This window comes from Scyliorhinus torazame, chromosome 14 (genome assembly GCF_047496885.1).
Source record: "Scyliorhinus torazame isolate Kashiwa2021f chromosome 14, sScyTor2.1, whole genome shotgun sequence".
In the NCBI taxonomy this organism is placed as follows: domain Eukaryota; kingdom Metazoa; phylum Chordata; class Chondrichthyes; order Carcharhiniformes; family Scyliorhinidae; genus Scyliorhinus; species Scyliorhinus torazame.
Window position 1 is genome coordinate 34,920,539 of NC_092720.1, and position 18,870 is coordinate 34,939,408.

Consider the following 18,870-nt stretch of genomic DNA (forward strand, 5'->3'; position numbering starts at 1 on the left):
ATGACTGCTCATGACCTGTACTGTCCTGTTCACTGACTCGTTCACCCGCAAAATTAGAAATCCAAGATGCCATCTCAAAACACCAAATTGAGCATTTCCAGAAACTCACAAATGAGTAGTGCCAGAAACACGTCTGGTGTTACTGGGCTTCCATTACCTTAATGTCACAGGGAATCCATCCATGAACCAGACTATTTGTGAATTAAGCTTTGAAAATGATCCAGAAATACTCCTTCAGCGGTTAGGTAGTTAATAAATTTCAGAAAATACTTGGAATGTTTTCCTGATTTCTTTGGTTAGTAGGTGCTAACATTTGTGTCACTAATTTTTGCTTGGTGTTCTGTTTTATAGGAAACTTCTAAAAGCACAGACTTACAAACTGAACTGCAATTGTCAATGCGAGCTGTTCAACATGAGAATGTAGATGTCCGTATACATGCACTGACCAGTTTGAAGGATACTTTGTACAAGAAACAGGTACACAATTTAATATTAATGGCTGTAAGACTTTGATGCATTGCCTAATGACAAAAGTGCATATGATAAATTCAGTATTAATTGAGGCAGAGGAACTTTTTCAATTTTATACATAACAAAAACAGTAACAGATAATAACAGAATCCCCCCCCCCCCCCCCGAAAGAAAATCCCTCCCTCACCCCTAGAAAGCCAAACAAAAATCAATTGCACTCCTCAAGGTGTACTTAATTTTCTCGAGATACAGAAATTCCTTAAGATCCCCCAGCCATTCCGAGGCACTGGGTGGAGAAGCTGATCCCCAACCCAGCAGCACCTGTCTTCAAGCAATAAGCGAAGCGAAGGCCAATACATCAGACCCCGCTCCAGTCTGCAGCTCTTGGACGTCCAATACCCCAAATGCGGCCCCGAGGCTTCAGTTCAATTTGTAGGATCGCCGACATGGTGCCAAGGAAGGAGATACAGTCGGCCACAAGCTTAGGACATGACCAGAACATGTGTATGTGGTTATCCAGGCCCCTCCCACAAGGCCCACACTCATCCTCTACCCTCCCACAAATAACCTGCTCATCCTGGATTTGGTCAAATGGGCCCTATGCACTCCTTCAACTGTATCAGCCCTAACCTCGCACATGTCGACGTTGCGTTCACCCTATGCAAGAGGAACTTAATATTGAGGTCGTGACATGTCTTACAAGTTATGACTTTCTGCACTGCGCGTTTTAGTACCTCAAAAGAGAAAACAAAAAAAGTTTCTAACATGTCTCTATGGTTCCTCAGCATTGAGTCTATAGGGAGGGTGATGCTTAAGAAAAAATCATTCCATTTGAAAATAGGGAAATTGTCATTAGATTCATATATCATATATATATTTTAGGAACAATTGGTAAAACTTGCCACAGACAGTGAAACAGTGGAGCCAATTATCTCTCAGTTGGTGATGGTGCTTCTGAAGGGTTGCCAAGATGCAAATGCACAAGCCAGACTTCTGTGTGGAGAGTGCCTTGGTGAGTTGGGCGCAATCGATCCTGGCCGGTTGGACCTCATGACGAGTAACACAGAGGGGAAAAGCTCCACATTTGTGGTAAGAAATCATTTGAATTTGAGCATCTTCCACTTCAAATCATACTAATTTAGGTCTATCCTAGAAAACTTATGATAGGATTCCATGTCACACGACACAACAGTGTTAGCAAAGATTAATAATGCACTTTGAACCACAGTATCGGACTGGATCAAGTACTGCTGAGGAAAAATGTCGACAGTATTATTTGTATTTTAAATTAATCACTTCCAGATGTCGATGGTAAGTTTGAAGCTGTTGCCAAGCTCTGGCTGCAGGAGTACCTCCTCTTCCAGGAGGGCTTCCTTCCCTTTCTTTGCTTGCACCTGCTTCCCTCAAAAAAGGTCCTTTCTCTCTTTTGCTTTCTGTCTTCTTTACTGTTCCTCTTCCCTCACTCTTCCTTCTGCTTGCTGCTTTCCTCTTCCTCCTCCAATGCACATTGTATGCTTTCTCCAATTTCCTAGATTGCTATACTGAAATAAATTGTCCACAATTAGTCTGGAGGAGGACTGGTGCATTCTGTCATCATTTGCTCCATCACTTTTCTTGTCCTCTCCTCTTCACTTTTGCTTTCACATCTATTTTACTTTTCTCCTGTTTTTTTTATTGCTGTAACACACTTACACCTGGGTTTTTTTTTTGTGGCAGTTGTACTGCTGTGGGGTAGATTGGCGAGGACAGGAGTAATCCTTTCATCTGTCTCAAAAGGGTAGAAAAACTTGGGCATAATTTATTGCCCCAGCATTTTTCAGCATATTGACCTGCAGGAGGCAAGATAGGCTATCCCTGTTCTCATTTCCAGAGATGGAATGTCTGATCCCAAAGGAATAATCAGTGTAATTCACCCATCTCAGACACTAAATTTAAATAAGGCGCGCCTTGAGGCTTGTCACTTTTTTGGAAGGCAGTTGAGTTCTTCAGTGATTGTGAGGGCCTGAATTCTCAGAGTAGCTGGAAAGTGGAGAAATTTAACACAACAGGACACATAAAAAAACTTTCACCAAGTACTGGTGGTGGGTGTCTCGGTGATCAGAAGATGATTCAGAAAATTATCCAGACCTAAACTTGTGAGCACATGGTATAATTTCATATGGGATCTTTAGCTTAATTAATCGAAGTTCAGGTATTGAGTACACAACAAAGAGATAATTCTGAACCTTGAGAAAGCACTGGTTGGGCCTCAGCTGCAGTATTGTTTTCAGTTGGGACACTACCCTTCAAGTAGGATCTCAAGTCCCTGAGAGAGGGTTCAGAGAAGATTTGCTAGAATGGTACCAAGGGCAAGGAACTTCAGCTTGTGGACAGAATCGAGAAACTAGTGTTGTTTTCTTAGGGTAGAGAAGGTTAGCAGGAGATTCGATTGAGGTTTTCAAAGTTGTGACAGTTTTGGTGGCACAGTGGTTAGCACTGCTGCCTCACAGCGCTGAGGTCCCTGGTTCGATCCCGGCCCCGGGTCACCGTCCGTGTGGAGTTTGCACATTCTCCCTGTGTCTGGGTGGGTCTCACCCCCACAACCCAAAGATGTGCAGGGTAGGTGAATTGGCCATGCTAAATTGCCCCTTAATTGGAAAAAAGAAATAATTGGGTACTCTGAATTTATATTTAAAAACTTGTGACAGTTTGGACGGATTGAGTAGGGAGAATTTGTTTCCAGTGGCAGAAGGCTCAGTAACTAGAGGTAAACTGTTTTAAAGTGACAGACAAAAGAACTCGGTGTGAAAAGATGAAATAGTTTATTGTGCAGCGGTTGTGGTGATCTAGAATGTACTGCCCAAAAGGATGTTGGAAACCAATGCAATTGTAACTTTAAAAGGGGGTTAGATAAATACTTGAAGGGAAAACATGTTAAGGCTACGTGGAACGAGCAAGGAAGTGGGACTAATTGGATAACTCTGCATCCTGTCTATGTCTCTTTGCAGCCGACAACAGCCCTCCTCACTATCCACAACTCCACCAATCTTCGTATCGTCTGCAGTAAATTTGCAGACGATACAAAGATTGGTGGAGTTGTGGATAGTGAGGAGGGCTGTTGTCGGCTGCAAAGAGACATAGATAGGATGCAGAGCTGGGCTGAGAAGTGGCAGATGGAGTTTAACCCTGAAAAGTGTGAGGTTGTCCATTTTGGAAGGACAAATATGAATGCGGAATACAGGGTTAACGGTAGAGTTCTTGGCAATGTGGAGGAGCAGAGAGATCTTGGGGTCTATGTTCATACATCTTTGAAAGTTGCCACTCAAGTGGATAGAGCTGTGAAGAAGGCCTATGGTGTGCTAGCGTTCATTAACAGAGGGATTGAATTTAAGAGCCGTGAGGTGATGATGCAGCTGTGCAAAACTTTGGTAAGGCCACATTTGGAGTACTGTGTACAGTTCTGGTCGCCTCATTTTAGGAAGGATGTGGAAGCTTTGGAAAAGGTGCAAAGGAGATTTACCAGGATGTTACCTGGAATGGAGAGTAGGCCTTACGAGGAAAGGTTGAGGGTGCTAGGCCTTTTCTCATTAGAACGGAGAAGGATGAGGGGCGACTTGATAGAGGTTTATAAGATGATCAGGGGAATAGATAGAGTAGACAGTCAGAGACTTTTTCCCAGGGTGGAACAAACCATTACAAGGGGACATAAATTTAAGGTGAATGGTGGAAGATATAGGGGGGATGTCAGAGGTAGGTTCTTTACCCAGAGAGTAGTGGGGGCATGGAATGCACTGCCTGTGGAAGTAGTTGAGTCGGAAACATTAGGGACCTTCAAGCAGCTATTGGATAGGTACATGGATTACGGTAAAATGATATAGTGTAGATTTATTTGTTCTTAAGGGTAGCACGGTGGCATTGTGGATAGCACAATTGCTTCACAGCTCCAGAGTCCCAGGTTTGATTCCGGCTGTCTGCGTGGGTTTCCTCCGGGTGCTCCGGTTACCTCCCACAGTCCAAAGATGTGCCGGTTAGGTGGATTGGCCATGATAAATTGCCCTTAGTGTCCAAAATTGCCCTTAGTGTTGGGTGGAGGTGTTGACTTTGGGTAGGGTGCTCTTTCCAAGAGCCAGTGCAGACTCAATGGGCCGAATGGCCTCCTTCTGCACTGTAAATTCAATGATAATCTATGATTAATTTAGGACAAAGGTTCGGTACAACATCGTGGGCCGAAGGGCCTGTTCTGTGCTGTATTTTTCAATGTTCTATGTTCTTTCCGAGAGCCTACACAGATGTGATTGCCAGACTGGCCTCCTCCTGTGCTGTGTTATTCAATGATTCTATTTAGCATGCGTTACTTTGCTTGCATTTTCTGGCAATATGTTCCATTACAAAATCAGTCGAAGGGAAGAACTAATTGGATTTTTAGTTGAGGAATGCCTTGCGAGGCTTGAGAAAAGGGCAAGAAAATAAGTTAAGAGATAATTATAAACTTAAAAGGGTACGACTATTGCAAGAAAAGTACTTATTGTTTTGTAATGACTTCTATGACAGGCTGGTGTGGAAGACTCCAATTTTGCCCATCATTTGCTGATAGAGTTGACAAGAGCTTTCCTCGCTTATGCAGATAATGTTCGAGCTCAGGACTCAGCTGCTTATGCCATTCAGGTATGGAAACAGCTGCCTGTCTGTGAAGACTTGGGAGAGAGGTTTATGTAATAACAAGCCAGAATATTTTTAGAGCGAGTGTTAACTAACTTCTTTCGGAAATCATTTTCTAGAAGGAGCAGGGTAGAGTTAATAACACACTATAGAGCAGGGAAGAAATATAAATTGTGACAAGCAATAAAAAGCATGTTCACGGTTAGGAGTGAACATACTTTCATGGCGTGTAATGCATTCAACCACCTGTTGTGTTTACGAGATCAGGTACTTGGACTCTCCGTAGCATCAGCAAAGAGAATGCTTCAGCCTTGACCTTGGCTAAAAAGGACTCGCCTTATCTAGCAAAAATGTACAGAGCATAAACATAAAATAAATAGTTTGCAAAGTTGTAATTGGTGATGTGTGCATTTTGTTTCAAGACACTATTTATAAATATCACTTTCTATTTTTGCCACTTTCCTTCTCGGGCTTGGGTGGCATTTAACTGCTGTGAGTAGTGCGCCAAAGCCAAGCCCTCTCCTGGTGTACCCACATAAACAACATATGTGCCGCATCCAAGACACGGCAGTGGGGAGAGCAGCTAGCAGAGATATGATGGGTTGAAAGGCTTCCTTCTACACTGCAAATTACTGGGACTCATTGCATTGTCATTGGAAGTATGGCAAGCTCTCTCCTTCTGGACATGCTGAGACAAATATAATACCTGTTAGTCCATATGACCTACTAAAACCAAGCAGCAATCAAGCCTGGGAGGGTCAGGTTTATGTGCTTCAGCTTTTAACAATTAAATATTTACACCCAAAGAAATTATATTTGAAAAAAGTGATCTAGATTTCCTTGTTACTGCAAAATGCATCTGGATGGTGATTTGGAACAGAGTTATTGTAAATGGCAAGTAGAGGCGTGTAGCTAGATACAATTTGAAATTTGCAGTTTACATTTCTCAGCTGTTATGCTTGAACGTGACTGATGTTAGAGTTACATTTTGTAACTTTGTACATACTGCAGATGAATTCCACCAAGAGGTATTTCTGTTGAGGGCAGTTGGGCTGAGAGTTACTTTTATTTCAGTGGATCAACTGGGAACTGTAATTGTCATCATCTTAACAGGTACCGCCAGTATAATCAAATATAATGGGCCAAATCCTCTGGTCACCTGATCGCTGCCCCCCCCCCCCCCCCCAATATCCCTTGAGCCCTTTAGCCCCAAGAGTTTCTTGAAATTACACAACGTTTTGGCCTCAATTACTTTGTGTGGGAGCGAATTCCATAGATTGACCACTCTCTGGGTAAAGAAGTTTTTCCTCGCCTCAGTCCTAAAATGTTTACCCCTTATCCTTAAATTATGATCCGTGGTTCTGGATTCCCCCACCACCGGGAACATTCTTTCTCATTCTACCCAGTATAATCCTGTTAGAATTTTGTAAGTTTCTATGAGATCCCCTCTCACTTTTCTGAACTCCAATGAATATAACCCAAACAGATTTAGTCTCTCCTCGTATGACAGTCCTGCCATCCCAGGAATCAGCCTGGTAAACCTTCGCTGCACTCCCTCCATAGCAAGAGCATCATTCCTCAGATAAGAACACCAAAACTGCACACAATACTGCAGGTGTGGCCTCACTAATGAAGATGCATGTCGGGACCCTGTGGAAGTCCTGACATGTGGACTTGCCTGAGAAGTTTTAACTTTCAATGAACAGTTGACCTTCTCTGAGTTAGAATCCGAGACTTTGGACAGTTCCGCAGTACTTACTTGAATAGTTAACCAGGAAACATGAGACAGATTGAAACCTGGTAACTCCAGAACTGAATCCTTACTCACTCACACTGATTCCCCCCTCCCCAAACCCCAACCAGATCTGGCTACACCTCTGACCAGATTTGACTATCCCGCCCCTCCCTGCCTGGTCTGACTATGCACATCCCCACCCTAGCCACCCTGCCCAACTCATTCATCCACTCGCCCTTTACTAATCCATTCAATAACATGCAAAGACAGGACAATTAAACTTTGACGTATGGCAGCTAGTGCTGTAAAAAAGGTGTCCGTCGTGTGTGTCCCCCCCCCCAACTCTGTGCTGACAGATTCAATGAGGGAAGCAGCGATGTGTATTTCCAAGAAGGCAGGCTTGGACGATCCTGGAAGAAACATGAAGCAGGGAAATGTTGAGTTGTTCACTTTGGCTGGAGGAATAAAAAAAGCCAAGTATTATTTAAATGAAGAACGACTGCAGAAATGCTGAGGTGCAGAGGGATCTAGGTGTCCTCTTGCATGAGTCACAAAAAGCTAATATGCAGGTGCAGCATATAATAAAAAAGAATAATGGAATGATATCCTTTATTACAAGAGAGTTGAACACCAGGATAAGCTTGTTATGCTTCCACTATGCAGGGCATTGGTGAGACCACATCTCGAATATTGTGTGCAGTTTTGGTCGTCTTACTTAAGGAAGGATGTAAATATGTTGGAGGCAGTACAGAGGAGGTTTACGAGATTGATACCTGTTATCTTATAAGGTTAGGTTGGAAAGGCTGGGCTTATTTCCAGGAGGATTTAGAAGAGTATGGGGTGACTTGATTGAAGTATATAGGATCCTATATGGTTTGACAAGGTATACACAAGTGTAAGAAGAATTATTTTTCTCTCAGAGTGTTGTGTGAATTTGGAACTCTCTGCCTCAGAAGGCAGTGGAAGTCGGGTCACTGGATATTTTTAAGGCAGAGGTAGATAGATTTTTGTTGGGGCATGGGAATCAAAGGTTATCGAGGGTAGATGGTCATGTGGAACACAGACAGATTGGCTATGATCTTAATGAATGGCGGAGCAGGCTCGAGGGGCCAAATTCTGCTCCTATTTCCTATGTTCGTATGTAAATCTAGGAGCGCAGTCGCAATCGGACAACCATCATTGCCACCGCTGGGAAAACCTGGGCCACTATCTCTCTGAAACAGTATCCGATAGTCCTGACTAAGAGATTACTTTCAACATTTTGTAGGTTTTTGCAGTTTAAGTGTGAGGATGTTTTGCTAAAGATTAATAAAATTGCACTTTCAGGAGCTGTTACAAATATATAAATGTAAAGAAGGGAAAACCGATAACCCAGGACGTAGGCTGTGGAGGAGCTTTCCAGAACATGTGCAAGAAATCTTGGAGCCTCATCTAAACACCAGGTCTGCAGTATTCTCTTTGCGCTTTTCCAAGCATTTTGACGGAACTGAAGATGTGCTTTGTTCACAGTCGCAATTTTTAACATAATTTGCTCTGCAATGGAAAAGAACTTCATCTTCACTTCTCAGTGTAAATTTATTCACCAGGTGAAGTTTGTACATGGCTCAGATTCACTTGATTATGATGCATTTAATCTGTTTTTGCGAGAAATCCTTTCTTTATGTTCATTGCCGAAAGCCAAAATCAATTAAAACAATAAACATAGTTAATCATTGAAGTGTTTAAGTGAGTAAATGCATTTTGCCCACTACTGCTAAAAAAAAATGTTAAGATGCACCAAATTAACCGATTGGCAGTTGTTTTGTTTTTCAGGTATAAAAGTTCTCAGAAGACTTGCAATTGGGTCAGCATTAAGAAGCCATTTTATCTTGGCAAACATGACCAAAACTTTGCAGAGTGGTCAGCAACATGGGCAGGCTACCTTACAACCAAGGTGAGCATGTTGATGAGATTGGAGTTAATTAAAGCTAACCATAGCATTTATTTTATCTGTTAATTAAATCTACATATAAGACTAATTTATAACACTTAAGTAGTTCCCTCATGTAGTCGTTTGCTAGAACCTTTGCTGTTGCTGAATTAAAGTAAGGCGCAGTTCCAATAAAAGGTAAATGTTAGAGCGATCCCTTCACCGTTGTACTTCCAGTCTTGTCTTGTATAACATCAAACGGTCATGTTACTAGCAAAATTTACTTGATATGTTCCAGTAGAGGCATAAAATCATCAAACAGCATGTGAAGTAACATCCTTAAACTATGGAGTCATTAGGATTATGGTATCATGAATCATGGCTGGGATGAAAAAGGGGACTATTTTCTGATTGATGCTGAATTCCAAACGTTCCTGATGATGCACCCTCCCCATTACTAACCACCCGGCCTCTGTACCTGATGTGCTTGATGATAGCTCAATGCAACCCCTTTTAAAGTTGAACACTGACAGATTGTTTACCCGAAAAGACTGTTCAGTGACTTCATAGATTAATGATTCAAACTTGAATTTGTAGAAAGACCCCAAAATTGTTTATATCTTTAAACATGTCTGTTTTTTTAGCTGCAGATTTAATATATGTTTAGATAAATATCCAATTGTGTGTTCTTTCAGGTTCGACATGAGCTAGCCAGAAACGTATTTGACTGTTGCAGTTTTATTACAAAACATGACTTCAAAGTGACCATCTATCTGCTACCTCATATTTTAGTCTACGTTTTGCTTGGATGTAATGAAGAGGATCAACGTGAAGTAAGAAGACAGTAACTATTTGGATATGCCTGTGGTTAATATGCATTAAACAGATCATGCTTTATGATGATCATAGGCTGTTTTAGTTTTCCAAAAATACTATACCAATAAAACATCAAGGGCCGGATTCTCCGTTCGGGAGATTATATGCATGTGTTTCCTCCAGGTGCTCCCGTTTCCTCCCACAAGTCCCGAAATACATGCTCGTTAGGTGAATTGGACATTCTGAATTCTCCCTCAGTGCACCCGAACAGGTGCCGGAGTGTGGTGACTAAGGGATTTTCACAGTAACTTCATTGCAGTGTTAATGTAAGCCTATTTGTGGCACTAATGAAGATTATTGTTATTTTGTCCTCCAGCGAGAGCTGAATCACTTCTGTTTCATGCTTGGAGCGGTGTCCAGAAGTGGTTCACTGTCCCTTGCCTTGCAAAATTATGCATGGCAGGAATGGCAAGAGATTCCGCCATTTTGAGTGGTCTGACAGCTGGTCCCCTCCAACCCACAATGCAAATCCTGCCCCCCCCCCCCCACCGCGATGACAAGTAGGGGCATACCCCTTCGCATCCACCCCACCATGGGAATTACTGGATCCCCTCCCCCCACAGTACGCATGCATGAAGTCTTTGGTTGGGGGGGGGAGGGGGGGGGGAAGTCTGGTGGGGCAGATCGGGTGGGCAGGATTTGCATTGTGGGGAGTAGGAAGGCCCGCCGATTGACTTTGGGGACACATACCTTAATACTTACCCCCTTGGCCCACCGTGTGGTCCAGCGCATCAAGACCACGCTGGCAAATATTTGTACCAATCCACACCCTCATGAATCCTGTACCAGAGGGTGGAGAAGCTGGTGTCCAGTCCATTAATAGGATGCAAATGGGTCATTTCGACCCATTTGCATTTTCCTGCTGGCATGGGACACAAACCTCAATGCCACTGCTAGAGAGAAACCAGAGAATTGCAAACGGCGCCAATCCCATTTTTTCCCCTTTCACGGGATTCTCCGCCACATCAGGAACTCTGCTACCAACGGTGGGTGGCGGAGAATCCAGCCCCATATATTAATCAGCCAGCTCTATGTTGAGAAGAGAGAGAAAATGTAGTTCTTACCAAACATTATTGGATTTCAAAGTAAAAATTGGTCATGCTCAAGCTAACCCATAGTATACTCATTCAACAGCCCTTCCTGGATTTAGTATATAAAATGCCATGATTTTTAACTGGATCAGGTCATCGTCATCCATTGTACAAACTTTTGATTGGCAGGCAAAAATGACATAAATACATCACATAATTACACCAGTCCATGCAAAAAAGATTCCAAATCTTAAATTTGAGGAAATGGGTAGGAAAAGTTTGGCCACGATATATTTATATTCAGAAAAAACAATTAGATGAAAATAACACTCGGGTGAATAAAATTTAAGTCCTTAAACTTCTTTTAATTGTTTGTCATTCCTGGAAGGTTAATGTTACAAAGTAAATCTGCTTCTAACATTGCAGCAGTTTTATTCCTGACTATCTGTTTTACATGGTGTGCAAGATAAAAATTTATGAGCTGTCCAGCGACTAATTTTCTTGAATCTGTTGGCAATCTCAAAGCTAAAATATTGAACATAAAAATACTAGCAATCAATATTGAGTTTAGCTTCAGTCTGATCAAGCCCTTTGTTGAAAGATTTAATTGGTTGAGCTTGGTGTCCAGTTGAAAATGGCTCTTGTGGGGCAGTGGTAGCATTGCTGCCTCATGCCACGAGGTCCCAGGTTTGATCCAGGCTCTGGGTCACTGTCCGTGTGGAGTTTGCACATTCTCCCCATGTTTGCATGGGTTTCGCCCCCACAACCCAAAGATGTGCAGTGTAGGTGGATTGGTCACGCTAAATTGCCCCTTAATTGGAAAAAATGAATTGGATACTCTAAATTTATTTTTAAAAAAGAAAATAGTTCTCGTGAATAGATTGTTATGGGCCAGGGTTTAGAGAACACCAACGTATATGATGGAGTTCACCTCACCTACAACTTTTAATAGATTTTGGTTATGTGGAGCACAAGGGTCCAATCTCCAGGTGTTATGCAACAGAGACCTTAAGTATTTTTTAAAAACAAAACAATGTTTATTCTATGAATTCAGTGAACACTTTATAAACATACAGTAAACAGTTTATCAACTACCAACACTGATAATCCCCAGAGATACAATACTCTATAGTTAACCCTTAATAACTTTCCTAACAACATCCATAAGTCAAAAGACCCTTTTTAACAAAGACAGCAGGTTGGAAATCTCTACAGAAAGCAGGTATCACTTTTAAATTATGAAGTGATCTGAATACCTTTTTAACATACAGAGAGAGAGAGAGACTCCTACATCCTTGTAGTCTGAATACAGCTTAAACTGAAAACAAAACTAAGACACACTGCAGCTCCCAGCTCAAAACGAAAGGAAAATACAGAATCACATTCCAGCTCCACCCACACAATGACATCACTGCAGCCATTTGATGAAACACACTTTTCTTAAAGGGACTCTCACGTGACAATGTTTTTATTTCTTCTGCAGGTATATTCAGAGATGATGGCCGTCCTAAAGCACGATGAGGCATCAGATAGGAGGTTGCAAGACAGTGCATCAGATCTCAGTCAGCTGAGTACACAGACTGTTTTCTCTATGTTGGATCATCTTGCACAGTGGTCCAGACACAAATTACAGACTCTGAGCTCCGAGAAAAGCCTTGGCAGATCCAGCAAGGACAGAGGGGGTCCTAATGGTGAGTCTTGAAAATTTAACACACTTTGATGATTGTTCAGAAGCAATGTGTATGAGACATGTCCAGGCATTTCAAAATGGGAACTGCCCATAACCATTTAAAAATAAATCATTATATTTAGAACATACAGTGCAGAAGGAGGCCATTTGGCCCATCGGTTCTGCACTGACCCACTTAAGCCCTCACTTCCACCCTATCCCTGCAACCCAATAACCCCTCCTAACCTTTTTGGTCACTAAGGGCAATTTATCATGGCTAATCCAGCTAACCAGCACGTCTTTGGATTGTGGGAGCAAACCGGAGCACCCGGAGGAAACCCACGCAGACACGGGGAGAACGTGCAGACTCCGCACAGACAGTGGCCCAGCGGGGAATCGAACCTGGGACCCTGACGCTGTGAAGCCACAGTGCTATCCACTTGTGCTACCGTGCTTACTTTCCGTGCTTACCGTTACTTTCTGGTAACAGCTGCAGATTGTTACTTTATTAACTTGCAGCATTTCTAATTCGTATTAACTTTGAATTGAGCTTTCTGGCTGTTGTTGCTAACCCACCAATGTTTAGTTGCCAAAAAACAGGGAGGAAGTAAAACTGCTTTAACAAAGCCCAAAATGTGCAGTTCAAAAACATGAACAGATGTGAATGATTTTAATGCAGTCATTTATTTCAGAGTTTAGATGAGCATCCTCATTCTATCCGAACCTCTGGATGTGATTGTATGTATGTACCCACTTCCAGGTATCTGTTATTCTCTGTGGGGATATGCACACTAGAACAATAACTTGGCTTACTGGCTATCTATCTAACATACATTGTATTTAGCTTTGCCATCCTGTAATAAGTCCTGATTTAATTTCAAGCTCTTGTTGGCTGTTGTCCATTGCTAGATAGAAGAGTTACAGTTGAATTGCATACAGGTAGTGCCATTATATTGTGCAAATCTGTTCTGCTTGTCACTTCACGATTGAATGTAATCAGTATTATGTGATACCTTAGTAACAGATTTATGCTGTGTTTTTCCCCCCCCCCCCATTTCTTTCAAGGTATTAATTGCATTGATCACTTTTCAAATTCAAATCTTAAAAAATAGCCAGAATGCCTGGGAGAGAAATTACAACCTAGGTTTTTTCCCAAAAGTAACAACTGTATTATTCCCAAATTATCCAAATTTGATAAAGATTTTTAAATAATTTTTTAAAAGCTTCACACCGCAATAAATTTCTTCTGTAGCTCTATGTTCGGAACTGAATGTTTTGCATAGGTTTACACTTGAACTTTTTAAATCTTTGACAGAAATTTGTTTGGGTATGCTTGTAGAAGTGAAGAGCTTTCATTTGTCAGTGTTACATTCCAACACTTCTGAATGTTAGTTACATTGAGTCACTAATATCAGCAATATTCTTCCTGCTACTGCGCATGCTTGATGCATCATTACTTATGACATTTCAGTCATGTCATCACTTCAGCTAACTGACAGAAAAGCATAAATCTATTCAGTATCTCTTGCCTTGGGAGAAGGACAGGAGTAGTTGGAAACAAGACTTTTTTAAAATCATGCATTGCTGGTGGGAGATTGGTGACCTCAGGAGCACTCTGGCCTGCGACCAGGACATCAGACGGCTTTGGTAATGGGAACGGAAAATGGTAACACAGTGGTTAGCACGGTTGCTTCACAGCGCTAGGGTTCCAGGTTCGATTCCCAGCTTGGGTCACTGTCTGTGCGGAGTCTGCACATTCTCCCTGTGTCTGCGTGGGTTTCCTCCGGGTGCTCCGGTTTCCTCCCTCAAGTCCCGAAAGACGTGCTGTTAGGTAATTTGGATATTCTGAATTCTCCCTCCGTGTACCCGAACAGGCGCCACAGTGTGGTGACTAGGGGATTTCCACAGTCTCTTCATTGCAGTGTTAAACATTATTATTATGATATCACGAGAAGTGAAAAGTCACGTTTTACATTGGTAGAAACATGTGACGTGATTGTCTCCGCCCCCAGTAAGTGATGGGGAACGTTTCCCGACGATGAATATCGGGAACCTCATTTGAATACATTACCATGTAACTATCAGGCTCGTACGCCATAATCATCCCCCTAACCCATCATAAAATGCCTCCATGATGGAGGGATGGCAGAATGGCATGAAGTCAGACTTGTCTCCGAACGCATGCACCTGATGAGCGGACCTCCCGGGGAGCTTAGGTGCGTGTTGCACTCAGTGGGGAGAGGGTTATGCCTGGGTAGTACCCGGGCACCCCTGGTACCACCCAGGCACCCCCTGGTATTACCTTGCCAGCCCCGGCACTACCTAGGTATTATAACCTGAGGCGTCTTTTAAACGTGACACCCTGATCCTCGTGTGTCTAAGTTGCTGGCTGTGCGGGCGAATCAGATACGTGCGCCACCAGGGATACGTCATGGGAGCCACCCCTTTGAAGTTTTTTCCCCCCGAGTCCCAGACTATATGGCGGAGAAAGCTGCCATTATCGTCTCTTTCTCCACCTATCGCCTTTGCCGATACCTGGGAAAACTCGCCCGTTGTTTTATAAAGAAGAGCAATGTTAATGAGAAGGTGCAGTATTACACTTGGTAAATCTCCCTGTTGATTGATGTATGCTAATAAGAAAAAGTCAACTAAGGCAATGAAGTTGATTTCTTTTTGCAAGTTCTGTAGAAATTACTTCAGAGAAAATAGTGTGCAGCATTTCTTTCATGTACAGAGTGATATCGCAATAAATGCAGTTGCCTACCATTGGGCTGTGTTTTTTTTTACAGTTTCAAGCTCAGAGTACAAGGAGTATAAAAATGTCACCTCTTTTCTGGACCTCATACCCCAGGATGCTCTTGCCGTGGCTTCTTTTCGATCCAAGGCTTATACTCGAGCAGTGATGCACTTTGAATCCTTCATCACAGAAAAGAAAGAGAACATTCAGCAGCACCTTGGATTTTTGCAGGTCAAAGAAGTAGATAAGTAATAGAAATTTCCAAAATGGTCAGTACTTGAGAAATTTGGGAGTAAGTCTTCTGTTTCATGAAATATCAGAGATTGAAAGAAATCTCTTCTCACCTTGTAATCGACCGAAAAGACATGATGCAAATTCCAGCATTGTGTTAGAATTAGATTCTGTGATGTCTGATCGATCATTGTTTATGGTTTTAATAATACCTTTTAAATAATATAAATAAATAATATAAATAAATATAGTTAATAAATAATTAACAAATAAAACTAAATAAATAACAATAATCATTATTATTTATTTATTATTATTTGTTTTTATTTATATTATTTATTCATGTTTATTGTATTTATTTTATTTTTTTGTTACTATTATGTATATTATTGATTATTATTTTATTATTTATTTATATTATTAAAATGATATTATTAAAACCATAAACCATGATCGATCAGCCATCACAGAATCTAATTCTAACACAAAGCTGGATTTTGTATCATGCTTTTTGATCGATTACAAGGTGAGAAGAGATTTCTTTAAATCTCTGATACTTCATGAAACAGAAGACTTAAGGAGCTGTAATCTTCTTATAACTCACTCCCCACTATTGTGCATTGTTAATAACATTTTCAAGGGTTGTTGCTGATTACATAAAACAGGATATCATGCACTTATTGTATGATTCTCAAAGACAACCTTTTTTAAAAAATATATATTTTATTCAAGATTTTTTGGCCAAACATAACAGTACGTAGTGTTTCTTTTAAACAACAATAAAGCAATATAAATAACAGTGGCCAGTTTTAAACAAATAAATAAATAATATATGAACAGAAACAAAAACCAAATTAAATGGCAACTGCCTGGTCAAGAATAAATACTCTCCAAAGATACAATCCAACAGTCCAATATACATTACCTAAAACAAGTGCCTATACATATACACTAACATCCCTGAGAGTCTGTCCGATTCCTCCTCCTCCTCCTCCTCCTCCTCCTCCTCTCTCTCTCTCTTCCCCCCCCCCCCCCCCCCCCCCCCCGGTTGCTGCTGTTGTCTTCTTCTTTTCCATTCCCTCTATCTTTCTGTGAGGTAGTCAACGAACGGTTGCCACCGCCTGGTGAACCCTTGAGCCGAACCCCTTAATATGAACTTAATCCGTTCCAACTTTAGAAACCCTGCCATGTCGTTTATCCAGGTCTCCACACCCGGGGGTTTGGCTTCCTTCCACATCAACAATATCCTGCGCCGGGCTACTAGGGACGCAAAGGCCAAAACATCAGCCTCTCTCGCCTCCTGCACTCCCGGCTCTTCTGCAACCCCAAATATAGCCAACCAGCTTGGTTCGACCTGGACCCCCACCACCTTCGAAAGCACCTTTGCCACCCCCACCCAAAACCCCTGTAGTGCCGGGCATGACCAGAACATGTGGGTGTGATTCGCTGGGCCTCTCGAGCATCTCGCACACCTATCCTCTACCCCAAAAAATTTACTGAGCCGTGCTCCAGTCATATGCGCCCTGTGTAACACCTTAAATTGTATCAGGCTTAGCCTGGCACACGAGGACGATGAGTTTACCCTACGTAGGGCATCAGCCCACAGCCCCTCCTCAATCTCCTTCCCCAGTTCTTCTTCCCATTTCCCTTTCAGCTCATCTACCATGATCTCCCCCTCGTCCCTCATTTCCCTATATATGTCCAACACCTTACCATCCCCCACCCATGTCTCTGAGATCACTCTATCCTGCACCTCCTGCGTCGGGAGCTGCGGGAATTCCCTCACCTGTTGCCTCGCAAAAGCCCTCAGTTGCATATACCGAAATGCATTCCCTTGGGGCAACCCATATTTTTCCGTCAGCGCTCCCAGACTCGCAAACGTCCCATCTACGAACCGATCTCTCAATTGTGCTACCCCTGCTCTTTGCCATGCTCCAAATCCTCCATCCATTCTCCCCGGAACAAACCTATGGTTATTTCTTATCGGGGACCGCACCGAGGCTCCCGTCTTTCCCCTATGCCGTCTCCACTGCCCCCATATTTTCAATGTAACCACCACCACCGGGCTTGTGGTGTATTTCTTCGGTGAGAACGGCAGCGGCACCGTCACCATAGCTTGTAGGCTAATCCCACTGCAGGACGCCCTCTCCAATCTCTTCCACGCCGCTCCCTCCTCTTCTCCCATCCACTTACACACCATTGAAATATTGGCGGCCTAGTAGTACTCACTTAGGCTCGGTAGTGCCATCCCCCCCCTGTCCCTACTACGCTGCAAAATTCCCCTCCTCACTCTCGGGGTCTTCCCGGCCCACACAAAACTCATAATACTCTTCTCGATTCTTTTGAAAAAAGCCTTTGTGACCACCACCGGGAGGCACTGAAACACAAAAAGCAATCTCGGGAGGACCACCATTTTAACCGCCTGCACCCTCCCTGCCAGTGACAGGGACACCATGTCCCATCTCTTAAAGTCCTCCTCCATCTGTTCCACCAACCGCGTTAAATTAAGCCTATATAATGTACCCCAATTCTTGGCTATCTGGATCCCCAAATACCGAAAGTCCCTTGTTACCTTCCTCAACGGTAAATCCTCTATTTCTCTGCTCTGCTCCCCTGGATGCACCACAAACAACTCACTTTTCCCCATGTTCAATTTATACCCTGAAAAATCCCCAAACTCCCCAAGTATCCGCATTATCTCTGGCATCCCCTCCGCCGGGTCCGCCACATATAGCAACAAATCATCCGCATACAGAGATACCCGGTGTTCTTCTCCTCCCCTGAGTACTCCCCTCCACTTCCTGGAACCCCTCAATGCTATGGCCAGGGGCTCAATCGCCAGTGCAAACAATAACGGGGACAGAGGACATCCCTGCCTCGTCCCTCTATGGAGCCGAAAATAATCAGACCCCCGTCCATTCGTGACCACGCTCGCCATCGGGGCCCTATACAGCAACTGTACCCACCTGATATACCCATCTCCAAAGCCAAATCTCCTCAGCACCTCCCACAAACAATCCCACTCCATTCTATCAAATGCTTTCTCGGCATCCATCGCCACCACTATCTCCGCTTCCCCCTCTGGTGGGGGCATCATCATTACCCCTAGCAGCCTCCGTATATTTGTATTCAGCTGTCTCCCCTTCACAAACCCAGTTTGGTCCTCATGAACCACCCCCGGGACACAATCCTCTATCCTCGTTTCCATTACCTTGGCCAGAATCTTAGCGTCCACATTCAGGAGGGAAATAGGCCTTTTGGACCCGCATTGCAGCGGGTCTTTTTCCTTCTTTAGGAGGAGCGATATCGTTGCTTCTGACATAGTCGGGGGCAGCTGCCCCCTTTCCCTCGCCTCATTAAAGGTTCTCATCAGTAGCGGGGCCAGCAAGTCCATATATTTCCTATAGAATTCAACTGGGAATCCGTCTGGTCCCGGGGCCTTCCCCGCCTGCATGCTCCCAATCCCTTTCACTACTTCCTCCGTCTCAATCTGTGCTCCCAGTCCCGCCCTCTCCTGCTCCTCCACCTTAGGAAATTCCAGCTGATCCAGAAAGCACATCATTCTCTCCTTCC

The 18,870-nt window shown here is 43.1% G+C and overlaps 1 protein-coding gene across 2 annotated transcripts in view; it reads left to right on the plus strand.

The window, feature by feature from the left end:
- The window catches only part of LOC140389628 (serine/threonine-protein kinase ATR-like), a 119,840-nt gene that overhangs the window by 47,711 nt on the left and 53,259 nt on the right, over positions 1–18,870 (plus strand). For both annotated transcript variants that reach the window (XM_072473911.1, XM_072473912.1), the window contains exons 21-28: positions 352–477; positions 1,354–1,560; positions 5,002–5,115; positions 8,171–8,286; positions 8,657–8,777; positions 9,449–9,586; positions 12,144–12,351; positions 15,119–15,297. In XM_072473911.1, coding sequence (XP_072330012.1) covers positions 352–477; positions 1,354–1,560; positions 5,002–5,115; positions 8,171–8,286; positions 8,657–8,777; positions 9,449–9,586; positions 12,144–12,351; positions 15,119–15,297 — 1,209 coding nt within the window. The remainder of the gene's footprint in view (positions 1–351; positions 478–1,353; positions 1,561–5,001; positions 5,116–8,170; positions 8,287–8,656; positions 8,778–9,448; positions 9,587–12,143; positions 12,352–15,118; positions 15,298–18,870) is intronic.